The following is a 21,210-nucleotide window of genomic DNA, read 5'->3' on the forward strand; positions in this document are numbered from 1 at the left end:
CCCTGTAAAAAAGCATCTGAAAGATAGACGTTTCCAAAAAATGAATGTCTAGATATGGGACTTTGTACAGCATATTTCAGTTGATTATGTTAGTTAGCATCAATAGTCATGCGCTGAATTGGCAAAAATAAAATAAAAATTTAACAATAGTTCAATAAAACGTAATACAGAGACAGCATGTCTTTTCAATTGGAAACTTTCGGTCTTGATTCAACTATTAAATTGTTGCATTAAAAGTATTTGTACAGATATCACTGCATTTTGGTTTTCTAGTTTTGTGTGCTCATTAATTGTGATTTTTAATTTTCTATTTTGATAGGGTTTTGATTCAGATCCTTTTGGATCCGATCCATTTGAAGGAGCAAGATCTGAGAGTCCTACTCCAGCTCTCCCACCAAAAAAGAGTAAAGCACCTCCTCCAAGGCCAGCTCCTCCCAAATCAGGATCTAGCTCTACTGTCAAACCTGGACCAATGAGAGCAGCACCAGCACCACCTGTGCCTCCTCCTCCTACAGTAGATCCCTTTAAAGCAGCAGATGCTGAAATTACGAGCAATAATGCAGCATTTCCCGATTTGTTTTCAAAAGCACCCAAATCTCAAGATGCTTTTGATCCTTTCTCAAATGTGACTTCATCGGACGGTTTTGCGAATTTTGATAATTTTGCTGATTTTGATAATGTTAAGTGAAAACTATTTTCTGTTAGATTCAATTGCAAACAGATTATTTGAAATATGTATGTAAATTTTTTTAACATTAGGATTCTAATGTGCTGTTGAATAAGACAATTGCTTGTGCTGTAGGAATGAATCAGTTATAACAAGTTAATGGTCTGACTAGAGTTTTAGGTTGATGCAAAATGTACGGTGAACCAGTTGGAATATTTTCAGTATGGATTTTTCATTAAATATTGTTTTAGTATTTTACATTGCTAAAATTTTGTATTATTTATTTTAAAAGTTTCTGATTCTTTTATAAACATTAATCTTCTTATTATATACGGGTAATTTTCGATAATTTTCACATGCAAAAATTTATTTACTATTACGTATTTTTTTATAAATTGCTTAGGTTTTATTTTCTTAACCAATTTTTAGATTTAGAGCTTATTTCATTTCATTAACTAAATTTTATTTATTTTTAAGAATTAACTACAGTTGTTAAAAAGTTTTTAAGGCAATACAGAGAGTTGTGCCACATGCCAATATGAAAAGTTAGTCGTATGCTTTGTTTGGAAACTTTATATTTAGCTAAACTTACATAAAAGGTTTAGGAATAGTATGATGAGAATTGATTTCATTATTGAAACTAGTGCCTTCCTTGTCTAAAACTTTAATACCAATAATTTTTTGTATGAATTATTTTTCATGTCTGGCATGTTTAGTTTGCTGTTAGTGAAGAATATTTTTCAGGATAGGATACTAAAGATCGGTTTTAAAATTCATTAGGTAAAAAAAAATTTTTTCATTCTCTTTATTTTTTTTTAAAGAAATGAATTATACTTGTCAAGTGAAAAACTGCCCTAACTTGATTGTCCTAGATTCATGAATTATAGTTATTCTACTGATATTAATTTTTTTTTTTTTTTTTTNGTGTGGAGATTTGCTTACTGCTGTGTCCTTATCACACTATAAAGTAGGCGTAAAGCACTTTGTCTTAGCCTTACAAATGTGTCTTCACAATGTGTAACTAATGCTTTACTGTATGCTGCCATGTTCCAATGCAAAGTTGTGTTACCATACATTTACATACAGCTAAATAGTCTTGAAATGGTGCTTTGCTGTATACTAATCCTGCTTAATGTCTTCCTTTAATCAAGTAATTAGTGTATAATCCCTGTTTTCATCTTCATCACTTCACTATCATAATTACTTATGATTTATTTATTTAAAAGTATAATAAAAGTTATTTTTTTTAAAAAAAAGTTTGTTTGCTAATGCTGCATATTTTATCAATTGTTTCTACTTCCCTTTTTATTTATTTGTTCTTAATTAAATTGCCCTGGTTCTAAAAAAAAATATTTTTAAAAAATTCAAAAAGTTTCTTAAAATAAATATGAACATCTGAATTTTAAATGTAAACTTGAACATAATTTAGTTGAATTGATCAAGTTCATTTGGAATGTTAGTATGCACAATCTTCATAAAGTGTCTGCTAGTGTGTTTTTCTAATTTTTAACTTTTTAAACTAAGTTTTAAATTGTTTTGCCTTGTAAATAATTATTTTATTTAGCTTAATTCATAAAATTTTCAAAACTTGTCTAATTATCTTCAAAGGTTTAAAATTGTATGTTTATTTGTTATATAAAGGGTGTTTTATATACTGTATTTTACCAATTACCATAATGAATGTGAATAATGAACTCTGCTTATTAATAATGGCATGACCCATTCTTGAAGTTGCAAATATATCATTATGAATTTAAACATACCAATACATGAAAAAGACTAAAAGTCCAAAAATGATTAATTATATTCTTTATTCAAATATTATTTTTAATATAGACTTAATTACTTTAAATTTAAATGAAACATAAGGTTAAAATAAGAGCATTTCTTGGGTAGATAATTTTATTGCATTTTACACGTAATATTTGTCAAATAAATTAATGTTTTCTGTACTCTTTTATTTAAATTTTTATTCGGCTTAACTATTATTTTTAAAGTTAAAAAATTTTAAAAATTTCTTAGCATTATTTAATTACTATTTGGAAAATGTGTTGGATGTAATGCAAGGTGTTCCAAAAATGATCATCAATTAGAAATATCAGTTAATAAAAAACAGATAAAAATATACAGATTGCTGGGTTTTGCTTTGAAGACCAGAATATTAATTCTTAATAGTTTCACAAATAATTACAAATAAATTACTAGATAGTGCTACTTTTTGGAAAAAAATTATAAAATTAACTTTTCTGTTACATGTTACTGAAATAATGCTGCTGCCTACTGAAACAATTGCTTGGCCATTTGTTAAATTTGTCTTAAAATTTCAATAAGTTGTTTCTGCAATTGGTGGCTATTTTGAAAATATTGTACAAGAGTTGTTCTCTCTTAGTGCCATTTTCTGTTTAACTTTTGTTTTAACATTTTTGTGTCCAAATTTAAAAGTTGTCTAGAATAAATTCTTTAGTTACCTAAGCAAAATGCAGCAAGCTGAACAATTCCATCTCTTTATATTTTTCTTCAGCTGATGTTTCAAATCGTCAGTCATTTTTGGAACACTTGGTATTTGTTCACAACAACAAAAAGTTTACTGGAAAGGTGTATGCCAACTCTATCTGAATTAACTTTTAAGCTGTGATGTTTTAAGGTTTGAGACAATGTGCTTGCTTAACAATCCTGCTTTATTTCAATTGTGTCTACTGTCACTTGCATCCAGATATAAATAAACTTGTATGTGTGTGCTATCTACTGAATTAAATTAGTATCAAGAAAAAGTCATATGCAATATTATCAGACTACGTATCTAACTAAAGAATCTTGTAAATATTCATTGCCTAAGTGTATTTAAAGAATAACATACTGTTATAACAAAGTAGATCGTACTAGAATCTCATATTGACTGGTGTATCTTTAAGCTGAATGATGATATATATGGCTGCTGTGTGTAAATATTATTAAAAATTGAAAAGCATTCTCTTTTAGTTTAGAAACTGCATCACTTTCATAAAGAAAAAAAAAGTTAACCAAAATGATCTATTGTTAAGAGTTAATATATAAAATGTTTACCTTTATTTTGTAAAATTTATGAAATAAATTCTATCGATAAGTTAATAAAAAAAAATAATAATAATTTATGCTTCATAAAAATGTTTGAATAACTTAGTTGAATTAGTTTTTTCTTTTTCATTTTTAGTACATTATAAAGTCAATCTTGAGATAGGTGCAAGTGATATATTAGTGCTCTAAAGATACGAGTGTTCTGAGCCTTGAATTTAAATTCAGAGAAATTATTTTCAGTTTCTTTGTATTTAGATGTTTAGTTAAGAAATTATGTTGCAATCTATGAAAGTTGAGCAAATATCTAGCAATAGGAATCTAGATTCATAACAAAACAGTGTCATGTCTTTTATTTCTAAGTATTTTGTTTTATTTAATTTAGTGAATTTTATGTAATTTCTTATTTTGGTAAATTGAACATAATTATAAATAATTTTGCACTTATACCTGGGGTTTCCAAATTTTTTAACTGCCACACCAAATTGTCCACTAAACCCAAGGACTGATACTTGAGGGAAAGGCCTAATATTAGGAGGAAAAGTGTCAATTCTCTCTAGCCGTGGAAATTTTAGAAGACCCGCTTTTCCCCAACAGTTGCAGGACTATTTAAAGCATTTACAAAGGTATTATTAATTTTTCTGCCTCCCCTCTAGTTACATATTTATTCATTCTTCCTCTATCTCATTCATAATACCAACATGTAGTTTTAAATGTACACAAATTTTTGTTTTAAAATTACCCAACAAAACAGAGATGTATGACTTCTCAAGAGTGTCATTTAAGTGTTCAGTTTATAGGACAAATATTATATCCTTAACTACAATAAAACAGTCCATTTCTTTTTGTATATCAGCTATTATGTTTCTTTTGTAAGTATGTACTCTGTGCTTGAACATTTTATATTGGATCTTAGTAAGCTTTTTTGTTTGTTTCATGTTTTGATAAAAAAAGAAAGAAAATTTTCATTTTCAGAAGTACAGTTCAGGAAATTCATAGTTGAATTTTGCTCAATTTTCATAAACAGTTCTTTTTATACATATTTCAAGGCCAGATTCATAATAATATGCTAAGTGTCATGTTACAAAAATAGCTTATCAGCATAAACATGTTTTATTTATTGTTCATCAATAATTTTTTTGCTTTGTATGTTTGTATATATCCAAACTTTATAAATTTCCTTATCACATTGATAATAATCTTGTATATTTCTGTTTCTTGATGTACATGATATTTGAAAACAGTTTTAAAAGTTATGCTGAAAAATATATATAGTTTATTAACCGAAGTTGTATCAATTTATTTGGTTGATAATTATTTGTAAATGTTCACTATATTCATCAGACCGTTACTGTTTCTATGAAATAGCATTTGTTGATGAATGTTTTAAATAAGGTCATTTCTCATAATCGTTGTTTTTTCTAGTCCTGATAATCATGAAGTTTATTTATGAGTTTATTTCTTCACTATGTCTGTCATAAGTGTTAGAACATCCGATGTATGTGTTACAAGACTGTGGAAAGATTATGAGAATTGTGAGTGATTATATTAAAAGTATGAAATAATTTTTCCCAATAAATTTTATTATAAAAGAAGTTTTTTTTTTTTCATTTATTCATTCATATTATTTTAATACAATGAAAAGGAATAGTTACAGTTAGACTGAATCTATTATTTAAAAAGAAGTTTGGAATATGCATTAATAATATTATTAAGATTAAATAGTTTAATTGTAAATGTAATATATATATCCTTTGTGTTTTTTGTCATTATTTATATTTTATAGAAAAAACTAACAATTTTATAATATATTATTTTCTTATGCAAAAATATGTAAAAACTAAACATATTGTATAAAAAAAAGAGAGATAGAGAGAAGGATCCAATATGTTTAAGAAGACACGATAATTAAAGTAGTGGAATCATGAATTTTTTTCTGACTTAGTTAAAAATGAATGTAATAAAAAACTACTGAAACCCAGACCATTTATAAATGAATGTTTTGTTATACAATCATAAATAAATAAACAAGATATAGCTATTTAAAAATTGTCTGTTAGGCATAATTATTATACCATTTCTATTAAATTATTATTTCTAATTATTGCCAAAAATCCTACAATGTTACATGGCTTGCAGTTTCATGAAAAATAAAACTAAGTAAAATAATATATATACCCGAGTTGTTGCTTTTCATCTGAATTGAATGAATTCCGATAATCAAATTGAGATAATAATGCTGGATTTTTTTTTCATACTTAAATAGAAGGGGAAAAAACAATAATTGTGGAAAGCAAAAATATTTTTTCTTGTAGTTGTGCTTCCAAAAAAGACGGCTTATTAGTAATGTTAAATTAATATGAAATAAAATTTTGTTTGCTTTTATTTATTATTTTATTAGAACACTTATTTTATATATTTATTATATTTTGATTATTATAACTTAATAAAAAATGAACGAAGGGAACTAATGAGCAGCTAGTACCTTCTATACAGGTTATCCCCGCAACTGGAAAGTCATGAATTTTGGTATTGAACAAAATTTGTCATGAAATGTCATGATTTTAACTATTTTTTTTTAAGAAAATCACGGAAAGTCATGGATTTAGGTTGCTGAAAAATCTAATTTTTAAAATGGAATTTAAAAATACCCTCTCCCCATTTCATGGTATGGTGTTCCGAATATCTGAATTTGTAATGAAATCCCCACTCACAGTCATATTTTAATAAAATATAAAATGTTTTTATCATGTTCTTTAAAAGTTATGGTGTTTTTCAAAAAATCAAACAAAAAACATCATTTCTAGAGCGAATTATCTTTTTAACTCCTGTGATTTCAGAAGTTTTGTAATTATTTATTTTTATTTTATCAATTTAAAATTCTAGCTGAAGCAAGCCAGTCATTGGCAATTTTTTTTAAAATTCTGAAATGAGAACAGAAATATCAGGAGTACTTATTTCCTTTCGGATGAACAAGAAAAGTATCTTTAGAATATAATTCTGCAAAAAAAAAAAATTATTTGCTTTTTTATTTTTTTCAGCTATTTTTCTTTCTTTACTCTGTTTTTTTAAATTTAAAATCTTTAAAAATGACGATGCAAAGTATAACAGTTTTGGTTATACCTATCATTTCAATTTATGTTATTATAATGCTTTTTTTAATTTCTTGTGTTTTTGTCCGAGAAAATAGTAACTTTGTTGTCATGAAAAATTCTAGGAATTAGTCATGAATTTGAAAATCTAAAGTGTAGCAGATACCCTGTCTATATTATTTCTTTTCATCTAATTTTTTTTGCCCACTTTGAAGAAAGACAGCAAATTTTATTATATGTAAGAGCATTAGCTTTTGTAATTAATTTCAGTTTTTAAAGCTTGCATAAGCATAATACAAACTGTTAGTAACATAAAGAAAACGTTACTAATATCTTTATAAAATTTAGTACAATTGGAGAAAAAAGACTAATAAAAAGTGCATAATATCATTTAGAGGTTAAGAGTTTTGGAAACTGTACAAGATCACTCAAATCTAATGGTTGTGACTTTTAGGGGTGATATAACTTTCCAAAATAAGCAACTTTTGAATTGTGTGCCTACTGGTTGAAAATAAGGAGGGACGTATAACAAAGGACAAAGAATTAATGTTATGAAAAACTCATAGCTAGTGACATACAACTAGCTGTGAAGCCTTTGCAATGCAGGGTCCACATCGGTTACTCAGTGAATCTCGCTAACTTTGTAATGTTCTGGGTATCACCCTAATATCTAAAGCTATTGCTAAATCGTTCCTGCTAAAGTTATATCCCTTTCTATAAAAAGCGATGTTTTACGTTCTTGAGCGGCCGAATACGCCCTATTACGACTTGCTCTTTTCCTTGCGACCCCAAATAGTACTTTCAAAGTAGTGTATTTTGACTATTGGCGATCGAAATGGGCTGCAGGTGGCGTAGAGCAGAACTCTCTACCAATTGGCAACGCTTCACATGCTTTCCCCATTAGCGTGTGGAAAGTCATAGAGGAATGAAGTACGTTAGTTTCTCTCTTGATTTTCATGTCCCGCAGTGGACTGATCGTTAAGACACGGTTCCCAGCAGATCATCGAAGTCAAGCATCACTGGCTACAGTCAGTGTGCGGGTGGGTGACCACTTAGATCAGTCTGCGTAGGGACCGAGGGTGTGCGGTATTGGTCCTCGTTAAACTGTGCTACCGTAAAGTGCTCGACTTCGCGCGCAGGTCGTCGGGTTACCGAAGCGGGGGTGCCACCCCCTCCGCAGAGGATCAAAATTGTGATGTCATGTCTTCGGATCATCCTCCGAAATGTTTCCCAGACCGTCGGCAATAGCCCATTGTGCAGCTCTAGTGCGACGTAAATTAACAACAACAACTCTTGATTTTCATATAGATTAAAATCTTGTGAAGTTGGAAAACTATATGGAACTGAAAACCACATTAAACATAGTTCTAAAGAAAAGTATCATGGAAATATTAAAAAATATTTTTTTTCAATAAAAAGTACATTCCTATACAACAGAAAAGAGGAGGAGAGGGAAGGGGAGAAGGGCTAAAGGCATGAAACCGGTCTCTCCCCAGATGGCGTATTCGAGTGTTGCGATCGCCAATATATATATACTATTTTTTTTTAATAAATGAAGTATAACGTTTTTGTCTGCTGCAGTTAAAATTTGGCCATAATCAGAATCGAATGTGCAAACAATAACTAAGTAACAATTAGCATAATGTTGTTGTTGTTGTTCATTTACTTCGCACTAGAGCTGCACAATGGGCTATTGGCGACGGTCTGGGAAACATCCCTGAGGATGATCCGAAGACCTGCCATCACAATTTTGATCCTCTGCAGAGGGGATGGCACCCCCGCTTCGGTAGCCCGACGACCTGCACGCGAAGTCGAGCACTTTACGGTAGAACAGTTTAACGAGGACCAATACCGCACACCCTCGGTCCCTACACAGACTGATCCAAGTGGTCACCCACCCGCACACTGACCGCAGTCAGTGATGCTTGACTTCGGTGATCAGCTGGGAACCGTGTCTTAACGACCAGTCCACTGCGGGACATTAGCATAATGTAAATCAAGAGCTAGACAATTACGTCATTTTCTTCTGAACAAATATTCTAGAAGAACTATTTTTCTTGATTTTGCTGTGTATAGTACTAATATTTATTTCTGATTGACAGGTTTTCCGAGCTTTGGCATTTGAAACAATATATTGCCTAAGGAGGGCACTTTGTATAAATTGCTGCCATTAGCACTGTATCCGATTAGTTAATGCTCGTTTTACATATATTTTGCTCAGTTTTCATGATATTCGTATGCCTACGCAGCATTTATCTCTGTATTTTCTTCGCATAAATTGCTTTTCCTGAAATGGTCAACGCGATTGAACTTACTTGCATCCAATAACAAGCATCGACTTACATGCATCCAAGAACAAGGTTTATGAGAACCTGATTGGTTTAATATGATCCCTGGTGAAAAATGCACCAATCAAGTTCTCATTCGGTGATCTGTAGTGCGTGAATCGCTTAAACGAGAATAGCTCTAAGTGCTACTTTACGCATATACATTTACAAATCGATGAAAAAATGCTTTTGACTCGCGGTAAAAAATTTCTCTGGGGTCGTTTAGTTTCTAGGTCTGGCATCAATTTTTTCTTAAACAAAAACAAAAACACATTAGAGCGCTCAAATCAAATATTATTATTTGGTTTTAATATTTTAATGAATTTCTTGCTTTAATGTTACTTAAATCTTTGGAAATATGCGGAGAAGTTTTGCTCCCAGTCAGTTAGCGAAGAGAAAAATATCTCCGCCTTCGATTTCCAGTAAACGAAACAAAGTTGATTCTAGAAGCGTTAGAACTGTCAAAAGTCGCAAAGACACTGAAGACACTAATGATTCTTCATTTAAAGAAAATATTAGCCACGAAGAACTCATTAAAACTCTTCTATCTAAACCATACCAAGTTCCTATTCCCAATTATAATGGCTCTTATAGAGGAAGATCTCTGGGAATGCGTCGTTCTGGTGTTAAGACGGCATTACACGATCCTGATGAAGAAGGAGCTCTAGTGTTATATGAACCCGCAAAGCAGACACTGCATGAAAAACAAGTTTTGACAAATTCTACTGATGTTGACGTGCATGTAGTAGTTGATCCAATTCTATCTAAAATTTTACGACCCCATCAAAGGGAAGGAGTTAAATTCATGTGGGATTGTATAACTGGTAAACAAATTGAAAACAGTTTTGGCTGTATTATGGCTGATGAGATGGGCTTAGGTAAAACTCTTCAGTGTATAACATTGCTATGGACTGGTTTAAGACAAGGTCCCACTGCCAAACCAGTAATAGAAAAAGCCATTATAGTTGCTCCAAGTAGTCTTGTTAAGAATTGGGAAAGAGAAGTCACTAAGTGGCTGAGTGGGAGAGTAAACACTTTAGCAATTGATGGGGGAAGTAAAGCTGAAATCGATAAAAAATTGGAAAGCTTTGTGTATGCCATAGGCAGAATCTGCACGCCAATTTTAATAATATCCTATGAAACTTTTAGATTGCATGCTTATGTTTTGTACAAGACTGAAATTGGTTTGGTTATTTGTGATGAAGGTCATCGTCTGAAGAATTCTGATAATCAGACTTATCAGGCATTAGATAAATTGGTGGCTAAACGTAGAGTGCTTTTATCAGGCACACCAATTCAGAATGATTTGCTTGAATATTTCAGTCTTATACAATTTGTGAATAAAGACATTCTTGGTTCTGCTCAAGAGTTTAAAAAAAAGTTCGAGAGGCCTATTCTCAGGTGTCGGGATATCGATGCAACTCTTGCAGAACAAGAAAAAGGTAAAGAGAAGTTAGATGAGTTGATAGCCATAGTCAATCGATGTATGATCAGAAGAACATCTCAATTGCTCTCAAATTATCTACCTGTTAAAATAGAACTTGTTGTTTGCTGTGAAATGACTGATTTACAGAAAAGCTTGTATTCTCACTATGTAAATTCACAAGCAGTTTCGAAAGCTCTTGACAATAAAAGTAAAATTAGTGCTCTCTCGGCAGTAACAAGTCTGAAAAAGATTTGTAATCATCCAGATCTGATTTATGAATTAGCTAAAAAGAACCAAGATGGTTTAGGTGTGTGTGTAAAACTCTTTCCATCAAATCATGGTAAAAACCTGATACCAGAGCTTTCTGGAAAAATGAAAGTATTAGATGGCATTTTAGCTGTTGTGAAAACTACAACAAATGATAAAGTAGTATTAGTTTCAAATTATACACAAACATTAGACATGTTTGAAAAACTTTGCCAGTTGAGAAACTATACCTTTGTACGTTTAGATGGAACAATGACTGTCAAGAAACGTGGGAAAATTGTAGAAAATTTCAATGATCCAAATAATAATTTATTTATATTTATGCTGAGTAGTAAAGCCGGTGGTTGTGGTTTGAATCTTATTGGTGCTAATCGGCTGATTATGTATGATCCTGATTGGAACCCTGCAAACGATGCCCAAGCTATGGCTCGAGTCTGGAGAGATGGTCAAAAGAAAGAATGTTTTGTGTATCGTTTGTTGTCTACAGGAACTATTGATGAGAAGATTTTGTTGCGACAAACTCATAAAAAAGGGCTCAGCAGTTGTGTTGTTGATGAAGAAGAGGTCCAAAGACATTTTAGCCTGTCTGAACTGAAGGCATTATTTCGTTTAGAAACCGGTACTCTTAGTGATACACATGACAAAATTCGATGTAATCGTTGTGTAAATGGCATCCAAGTAACTCTTCCACCTGCAGAAGCAACTTGTAACAATGATTTATCACAGTGGCAACATGCAAGTGATAAAAAGAATGTTCCAGACCCTGTTCTCAAAACATGTTGGACTACAGGGGTAACTTTTGTGTTTCATCAAAAGTCTCACGAGAAGAAGTATATTCCTTAATTTACTTTTTCAATTTTACAGGACTTTAAAAACTATGCCAATTTGAATAATGATTTGCCAAATTCAAGTAACAATTTATCTCTTAAAAAGAATTTTGATATATATTTTTCAGGGTTGCAAAAAACCCGGGTTTTTGTAGAAAAACCCAACCCGAGTGGGTTTTTCTGGGTTTTATTGGGCATTTCTGGGTTCTATTGGGCTTTTCGGGTTTTTCATGTTTTTATGGGAGGGTTTTCAAAAGAGAGAGCAGGGATAAGTACCTTATTTTAAAAAAACTTATTTTAATATTAATAATTAAGTTTAATTTATAAATTGACTTCATATAGATAATTAATACAAATAAATTGATGTGAAAGTCTGAAAAAAGTTTCTTCATATATCATGATACAAAATGTCATATGTACTCACATACGTCACACATTTGAAACTTATTTTAACACAGGATTACTTTTTATTTATATTTTAATTTTAAAAAATGTTAGGGGAATTTTTTTTATTTGCATAGAAAGCGAATCAATGGCCATACAGTCAAATCTAGCCAGCAAGGTGACTCTCCAGTCTTCAACACAATTAGTTTCTTCACTGTAGGTTAATTTTTTTTTAGGCTAGATTGCATATATATTTCAATAGAATAGCTCTTTAATATAACAGGGGATGAAAAAAGAAATCAATCTTAGAAAAACCCAGTAAAACCCACTTTAGGGTGTGTTTTACCAGGTTTTTCAGAGTGGGTTATACCCAGTAAAACCCGGGTGGGTTTTTTGCAACCCTGATATTTTTTCAAAATAATGTTTTGTCCCAATAGTACATGAAATAACTTGTAGAACTTGGTGTTTATTTGTTCTACTTTTATAACATTTCAAGCATAATAATTTAAAAATAGCTTTTTTTCAGAATGTGCCTTATTAATAAATAGTTCAGTATTTTCCTACTATGACTCATTATGTAATAATCATTAAAAACATGTAAGAAAAAAGAAAGATTTCCAACTCTTGTTCTCGAAACTTGGTTAAATAAAGAACAAGGGTTAGTTTATGTTTTTATTAAAAGTGACTAAAAGTTTCTATTAAAAAGAATAGTTTTATACAAGTTCGGGTATGGAGAAGGAAAAGATACTTCAGATCCTATTGTACTCATTATTTAGGAAAAATTACTGTAGGAGTAGTTTTTATGTTTAAAAGTCATAAAAAGAACACGTAATTCCTTAATAAACTGTTTAATTTTGCTAGTTTTTTTCAATATTTTTCACTAAAGTAGTTTATATAAATTAATTAATTGCTATTTATTTTCTGATCAAAACTGCAAATTATTTGAAAAATATAGATTGAATTTAATAAATACTGATGAAAAAGCTTTATAAAATGAGCATACGTTCTATCATAGTTCATGTACAAATTACATTATCTTGCATTAATTTATTTCAAATGTTTGGTATTTGAGCAATAAAATAATATTCAGAGATGATTGTGCTCTGGAAAAGTCTGGATTTTTCGCTAACCGTGATCCGGAAGTTTCCAGAAATTATGGATTGCATTTATATATAAAATTTTTTTATTATTTTATTTAGAAATATTATAACCAGAATTTATACTTAGCATCTCTTTCATTTGTAAATATTTTTTCTGGTAGAATAATAAATGTGATTAGACATAAAAGTGAACTTGTACATAATTATTCTTTTAAATTGAACTGCATAAAATTTATTTAGAATTTCATGTTTTGAAAATATGACAGATTTAAATTTATAAAGTAAACTCACTAATGACGCATTGCAAAAAATTAATCTCGATTAATTTTTTGCAATGCGTCATTAGTGATTTTACTAGAGAAATTTTCAGGATTTTCGAGTCGGGCTCACAATCACCCCTGGATATTGAAAGAAACATTTCAATATAATTATAGTTTTCTTAGTTTTAAGAGATCCTTAAGAAAAAGGCTAACTCTTAATAACTCAATATATATAGGATGTGTGTGCAGATAATTTCTTTTTTGTAGAAAGTTATTTATATTTGTCATATTCAACAACAATTTAATGGTGGTTTGTAATAGTCAAACTATTAACAAACTAATACAGTTGTCTGAAATGAATATTTTATGTGTATAAAAATTAATATTTCATAAATCAATGTGTCAACATTGAATTATATTTCATAAATCAATCTTTCCCTGTTTTCTCTGTACTTTTATCTTATAATATGGGCAAAGAATATACATAAGGGAAGAAGGCTACCTTCCATCGATATAAAGTAAACCAGTCCCTCAAGGTTTAGTGCGGTCTCTGTGTATAGAGGAAGAAACAATATTTAGAAGCACAGCAGCAGAATTTCTTGAAATGGGTTTGCACCCTCCTTTCCTCCGAACCACTACTTGGGTTGGGGAGGAGAAGAAAAATTTTATCTTTTTATTTATTGTTGGCTTACTCTGCATTTTTGCACTATTGATAAACAATACTATACTATAAAAACAAGATATTTCTTTGAGATTATATTTATATATCGTCAAATTTGATTAAATCTTCTAACACATTTTGATGCAGGAAGAAAGAAAAAAATTGTTCTATTTGGCAGGAGGCAATGTACACAACCATATATGTAGAGTTGTCCAACAGCAGATTCACAAACATTGACTCTGACTGTCACTTTGCTTCTTATGCACATGCGTTGGATCTTATGCTCTGCTAAATCTGAGTATATTGTTCGCCCTGTAAGTTGTTTTTCTGGTATAGCATACCACATTGAGCAGTTTCCTCCTTTAGTTACGTATTCAAAGAGCTGCACTTCTTCTCCACTTTATATTCTTTTATATGGGTTTCATATACTTTGTGCAATTAATAAATCTTAAATTATTAATTTTATCCTAGTAAATTTCTCTTTTTGATTTGTTGGTTTCTTCCTAATTTGTAACAGTTTTCTATTGAATAATAATCTTTAAATTTGCTTAAAAGGTTTTTATATGATGTGGGAAAGCAGATGTATCCATTTATGACCTTGAATCAATTTAAAAATATTGCAAAAGGTTTATTTTGTCTTAACTTAATGTAACTCTTCTGTTTTAATACAATACAATGTTTGTTGTGAAATAAATTTCTATCCTTTTGAGAGAGCTTAGCAATTTTATCAGATCTGTAGCAATTTGACAATCTCAGGGTATTCCTCACTTAATTATCATTGGTCATCAGTTTTTTCTTCAAAAGAAAACAAAGCATCTTTATCAGGTATATTGCAACCTGATAATATCAGGGTATCCCTCACACCAGTGTTCATCAATTCATGGGCATTTACGGACTAAGACTAAGGAACAATTTGTGTTGTTCATTGGAAATTTTATCAATTTTTCCATGTTGCTGAACAACTGAAAACAGATAAATGTCTTAGATTTTTCCTCATTGATGCTAGATTTTCTCCCTACATTTGTTAAGTAATAAATTTATCTAAAAAGAAACTTCTTCCTTGTGACTGTTGGAAGATTTTGCAGTATCTAAGAATCATGTAAAATATCGTCTTTATCATTAATTTTCTATTTCCTTGAGACTGTGTATGTCTCTATTGACAAAGTAAATTTTGTTCAACTTGTATCAGTTTCAAAGGTTGGTCATTGGTGTATGGCAAATTCTATCAACTATAATTTAAGTTAATATATTTTCTACTTATAACATAAAGCTTCTTTTATGTTTATATTTTTATGTTTTATCTTACTACTTATAACACAGTCAGTTAATCATAAGTTACATTTATTTTGTTATGCAAGAAAAAAGTTTATTTTTCAAAATGCTATAAAGATAAACTTTTATTTTAATGCTCCCATTTGTATTTTTATTCTTCATGTTCGAAGCAAATTTTGTTAAAGTGAAGGATATTTTTTGTGTTAGATTTAAATATGGTTCTATAGATTATTAATCAGCTCATTATTTATGAGCATTCTGACATTTTTACTAACTGTTAAGTTTTCAAAATGTATTTTTGATATTAAGGAGAAAAAAAATTGGGCTTCATTTGTGTATGGTCATCAAAAATATAATAGTTACATTTTTTCTATTAGTATTATTAAATCATGTAAAATAAAGTAACTATTTAATATTAGTACTACTATCTCAAGATAATTGATGTTATATCTCTTTGAGGTATTAAATTAGAAGAAAAATGTCCCCAGTTTGTATTGTAAGATACTAAATATAGAATTGTAAAGTATTTAAAAATGTTTATCAGATATGTTATAATTTATTTTTGTATATTATATTTTGAATAAAAATTTGTCAAATAACAAGTTATACAATTTATTTAAAAGAAAATTATGAGTTAAGATAATCAGTAGTTAATTAGCACTTACAATTATTACAATGATATCACACTTTTCACTTATGTTTCACTTATTATTTTTATTTTTAGAAATAGGAAGTGTAATTTTCAGCATAATTTTTTTTCTTCTTTTTTTATTCTTCTCAAGCACATATTTTTTCCATTTTTTCTGGTTACATGTTTTTCATACAATATTAAATAAATTTTTAAAAAAAAAAGTCGGAGAGAGATATTAATGTGAAATGTGCTTGAAAATGCACGCTCAACAGATGAAGGTATATCTACGTATGATTCTTAAATCATTTAAATTTATTAAGATTTAATAAATTTAGAACCCTTCAGTACATTCCTCAGTTCAATTTCGGAAAAAATTAAAAAAACAAAACAATCTTAGTTATTTATTGTTATTATAATTTTTTTATTTACAAAAATATTTTTTTCATTTTTTACTGGTTACATGTTTTTTATTCGTTATTAAATAATGGTGAGATCTGCATCTGAGCATTCATATTCAAAAATTGAAAATTAAAGTACAAGAATTTATATAAACAATTTTTTTTTCTTTTTCAAGAAAAGTAAAATTTTTTTTTTGCAACTGTATTGAATATATTTAAGAAATTACGTATTAGATTGTAAAAGTCATAATCATTTTCTTCTACTGCACTTTATTGACCATCAAAAATGTGAAAAGAAGAGTTATTTAATTACAATTACAGTGGGGTGTAAGGGGATAGGACTAGAAAAAAAAAAATAAATAATTGAGCTGTCCCAAACTGGGCTCTGGAGGGTGAAGTGACATTTAAATGTATAATTAAATCAAATTATTATAATTGATTTTTTCACCCTACTTTTCAGTTTGCAATGCTATTTTCTAAGAAATAATACTTATAGAATTATCTTTAAAGAGTTCAGTTTGTATGTATTATAAAATAATATCTGCAATTTTATCAAAACCAGAAGGTTTATGTGAGAGTTTTATAATAGCGTTAAAAAATTTCGATCATTAAATCTGTAAGGTCACAAAGTCCGCCACGTTCCCTTAACAGATTATACCTCTAGGAGTACTGAATTGGAGGTTGATCATTTTCTTCGGGTTAAAATTACGATATGTGGATGTATGAATGAGTCCACATTATAAACGGGTGTGATGTATGGGTATGGCAGAAGTCTAATTCTTGGCAACAGATGGCGCCACTTGAAAACAAACACAATCGCACCCCATGCAAAGAGGACGCAATACTTCCCCTCTCAATGCCAGTAGCTAATGTTTTTTCCAAATAATTTTTTTGCATTTTGATATTTTGAAAAAATTCTTTCAGAATTTGAAACTTCATAGTTTATTCTAGTGTATTCACTTTTTTTTTTACGACAAATTTTAAATTATTAATGGAGTTGAATTATCGGTAATCGAGTTATCTTCTAGAAATCCGTTTTTTATTTTTTTATTTTTTATTTTTAAGATTCATTCAGCAAATCCTTATTTTTGAGTACACAAACTATACATTTCAAGCTTCCAAAAGAAATAATTCGTTATTATATTCTTCAATTATGAAATGTGTTATCATCAGAGAAAGATGAACAAATACTAAAAAAATTTGCGAATCGAGCCTAAACCACGCCTCTTGCCTGTCCTCTCTTCATTTACCAATCGAAGTATAAAGGTCTGGTTTCTCAGGACAAGCGCCTTATCTGGGCGTCAGCGGGACGTCAACGTCACGCTGACGCCAACAAAATACTGGTTTGTTAGCTCAAGGCCTGGTTTCTTAGAACTAACGCCTTATCTGGGCGTCAGCGGAAAGTTGACGTAGATCTGACGCCAAAAAAATACTTTTTTGTTAGCTCAGCGTGAGCAGTCGGTCCAACGCAGACATTATCTCTCATTGCGCATGCGTTAATAACGTAAACAAATATTTATTTTGAATTTGTATTGATTTTGTTATTNGGACAAATAATTTCAAGTTATGAATTCCTACTAAAAAATATTTTCTTTCAATAACGCAATTAACTTTTTTAAAATTATAGATTGCGGTATAAAATTTAACTCAAAAATATATAAGATTTTTTAATGAATAATAATTAGTTTAGCAAAAACATTACTAGCTAGTAGTTCTGCTAATAAAAAATTACTTAATTTTTGAAGTGGGAAGAAGCACAAATAAACCCTTCAGTTCATTCTCCAGTGAAATTTCGGAACAAAATTCAAAAAACAGAACAATTTTAGTTATTTTTTTTTTTACAAAAATGATATTTTTTTCATTTTTTCTGGTTACATGCTTTTTATACAATATTAAATAATGGTGAGATCTGCATCTGAGCATTCGTATTCAAAAATTGAAAATTACAAGAATTACAAGAAAATTACAAAAAGTACAAGAATTTATTTAAGCTATAGTTTTTTTTTCTTTTTCTAGAAAAGTGTTAATTTTTTTTTCTGCAACTGTATTGAGGAAATTATGTATTAGATCGTAAAAGTCATAACCATTCTCTTCTACTGTACTTTATTGACCATCAAAAATGTGAAAAGAAAAGTATTATTTAATTACAATTACAGTGGGATGTAAGGGAATAGGACTAGAACAAAAATAAAAATTAAAAAAATTTTTTTAGCTGACCCAAACTGAGTTCTGGAGGGCGAAGTGACATTTAAATGTACAATTATATCAAATTATTATAATAATTTGATTTTTTCACCCTAGTTTTCAGTTTGCAATGATATTTTCTAAGAAATAATACTTATAGAATTATCTTTGAAGAGTTCAGTTTGTGTGCATTATAAGATAGATGCAATTTTATAAAAACCAGAAAGCTTATGTGAGAGTTTTATAATAGCGTTAAAAAATTCAGATCGTTAAATATTTTGAAAAAAAATTTTCTGGAAAATTTTTTTTGAAACTTCCTAGTTTATTCTAGTGTATTCACTTTTTTTTTTTACGATAAATTTTAAATTTTTAATGGAGTTGAATTATCGGTAATCGAGTTATCTTCTAGAAATCCGTTTTTTTTTTATCAAGATTCATTCAGTAAATCCTTATTTTTGAGTACACGCACACTTACTATACATTTAAAGTTTCCAAAAGAACTAATTCATTATTATTTTCTTCAATTACGAAATGTAGTATTCTTTCATCATCAGAGAAAGATGAAAAAATACTAAAAAAATTTGCTAATCGAGCCTAAACCACGCCTCTTGCCTGTCCTCTCGTCATTTACCAATCGAAATATAAGTTCTGTATCTAAGTATCGAAATATAGCTGGGGGGTGGGTGGATCTTTTTTGGGGGTTAGGAAATAAATAACTTTTTCTGGGTAAGGCATCCTCTTAATAACCTACGACAACAATAATATTTAGATCATGCAAAATTTCAAACTCATGTAAGCTATGCGCAGAATAAGGTTTGTATACTTAAGTTTATTCTGGAAAATAAGTGTAAACAATGATGGTAAGTAATGATAGAGGATTTTTCCTTACACTAATTTTCTGTTTAAATATAAAATTCGGATTGTATTAATAAAAATTTATCATATACAATAGGGCGGGTTTTCCTAAATGTTAAAATAGTTATATAACAGAGATGTTAATAAAATCATGTTTAAAAAGTAATGAATTTAAGTTTTACTCTTGTGTTGTATCTTTAAATTATTGATAAAAACCAGAGTATACTATTAATTTGGCTAGTATTATATACTGCCAAGAATTTGATTCCAAACATTAAAAATTGCTTTATATTGTTCTGTTGGCACATCAAAACTACAATATTAATAGGTCGGAAATTCGATCTCTATAACAAGTTGTTTTTGCTTTTTTCGTCTAATTTCTATCACTAATCGAATAAATCTAATTTTTTTTGCTCACTAGATTAAAATTGCTTTCCCCAAAATTAATTCATAAAGTTTTGGTATTAAATTCAGTGATGAGTGAAATATTTTTAAAATAACATGCGACAAATTTCTTTATTGTATGTTAATGTGTTAAATTTGAATGCGCAAAAGAAAGTTTTCGGACAAATAATTTCAAGTTATGAATTCCTACTAAAAAATATTTTCTTTCAATAACGCAATTAACTTTTTTAAAATTATAGATTGCGGTATAAAATTTAACTCAAAAATATATAAGATTTTTTAATGAATAATAATTAGTTTAGCAAAAACATTACTAGCTAGTAGTTCTGCTAATAAAAAATTACTTAATTTTTGAAGTGGGAAGAAGCACAAATAAACAAAAAAATAGTTTTGAAATGCTTTCTAATGCGTGAGAGAATAAATTTGATAATATCGCGTTCATATTAAATTATTTAACTTTATATAAGTATAACGAAAATGATTCCGAAATCAAAACGATCCATTTAAGCTCTAAGCTCATTGTTAATTAAAAACAAACAAATGAAGCACTAATTACTAATCAATTGCCCCCGATTTCTCAAAAAGATAAATAATAATTTCTTTGAAGGTAATTTAGTGAGTGTTGTGCTTTCCTATTCCAATCAGATCATAAGATTCATAAGACAGTAATTTCAAATGAATTTTCAGAGATTCTAATTATAAAGACTTAAGCAATACAGGTAAAAGTGTTGTTTTAAAAAAATACATACGTGCAAACATATTTATAGTGTGTCTTCGATAAGAACCCCCTCCCCCACCACAAAGTCCGAGGTCGTCCGCTGCTATGAAAACAAGAATAACGCATTTCAGGGAGGGTAGCTTTTCTTTACTCTAAAGCTTCCCGCTAGCAGCTTTTTTCGTCTCTCGATGAAATAAATATCCCACAAAAACAAATTGAAAAAAATTTTATATTTCACCAAAACAAATTGTTAAGATATGGCGTTCTGTATTATAATTTCTCATAAATCTACCACTTATTATCTCCCCTTCAGCTGACCAGACGAGTGGTCCTTTCGCCGTTCAAGCCCCCGCCCTCTAGCGTCCACGACATCCACCAAAAGCTGATAGTTCTCAGCCTAAGGCTAACTAAATAAACCGAAAAAAAAAATTCATTTTCTCTCGCCGCCCGAACCAAAACTTGTTCTAAACATTGATCCCACACCCCTACTTGATATAATTATACCTCGTTTTCATAGTTACCGCCACGGGTCCAGACGAATAGCTAGGGGAGTTCTTACTTTAGACAAACTTTATGTATTTACGAGATTAACATATTCTTTCATCTATTATAAAACTTAAAATAATAATGGTTAATAGTAAACCATATGCGTATTTGTTTAACTGAAATACGTATGTTTCAGATT

At 29.5% G+C, this 21,210-nt stretch overlaps 2 protein-coding genes across 2 annotated transcripts in view; both read left to right on the top strand.

Moving 5' to 3' along the window:
* The window catches only part of LOC107446574 (epidermal growth factor receptor substrate 15-like 1), a 37,400-nt gene extending 35,383 nt beyond the window's left edge, over nt 1-2,017 (top strand). The window contains 1 exon segment of the mRNA XM_071181293.1: nt 320-2,017. Coding sequence (XP_071037394.1) covers nt 320-688 — 369 coding nt within the window. The 3' untranslated portion in view covers nt 689-2,017.
* Nucleotides 2,018-9,443: 7,426 nt separating this feature from the next.
* Nucleotides 9,444-15,927, top strand: LOC107446743 (DNA repair and recombination protein RAD54-like okr). The gene has a single exon (XM_016061524.3). The coding sequence runs from the start codon at nt 9,496-9,498 to the stop codon at nt 11,671-11,673; it is 2,178 nt and encodes a 725-aa protein (XP_015917010.2). The 5' UTR covers nt 9,444-9,495; the 3' UTR covers nt 11,674-15,927.
* The last annotated feature ends 5,283 nt before the right edge of the window (nt 15,928-21,210 follow it).

This window comes from Parasteatoda tepidariorum, chromosome 5 (genome assembly GCF_043381705.1).
Source record: "Parasteatoda tepidariorum isolate YZ-2023 chromosome 5, CAS_Ptep_4.0, whole genome shotgun sequence".
In the NCBI taxonomy this organism is placed as follows: Eukaryota; Metazoa; Arthropoda; class Arachnida; order Araneae; family Theridiidae; genus Parasteatoda; species Parasteatoda tepidariorum.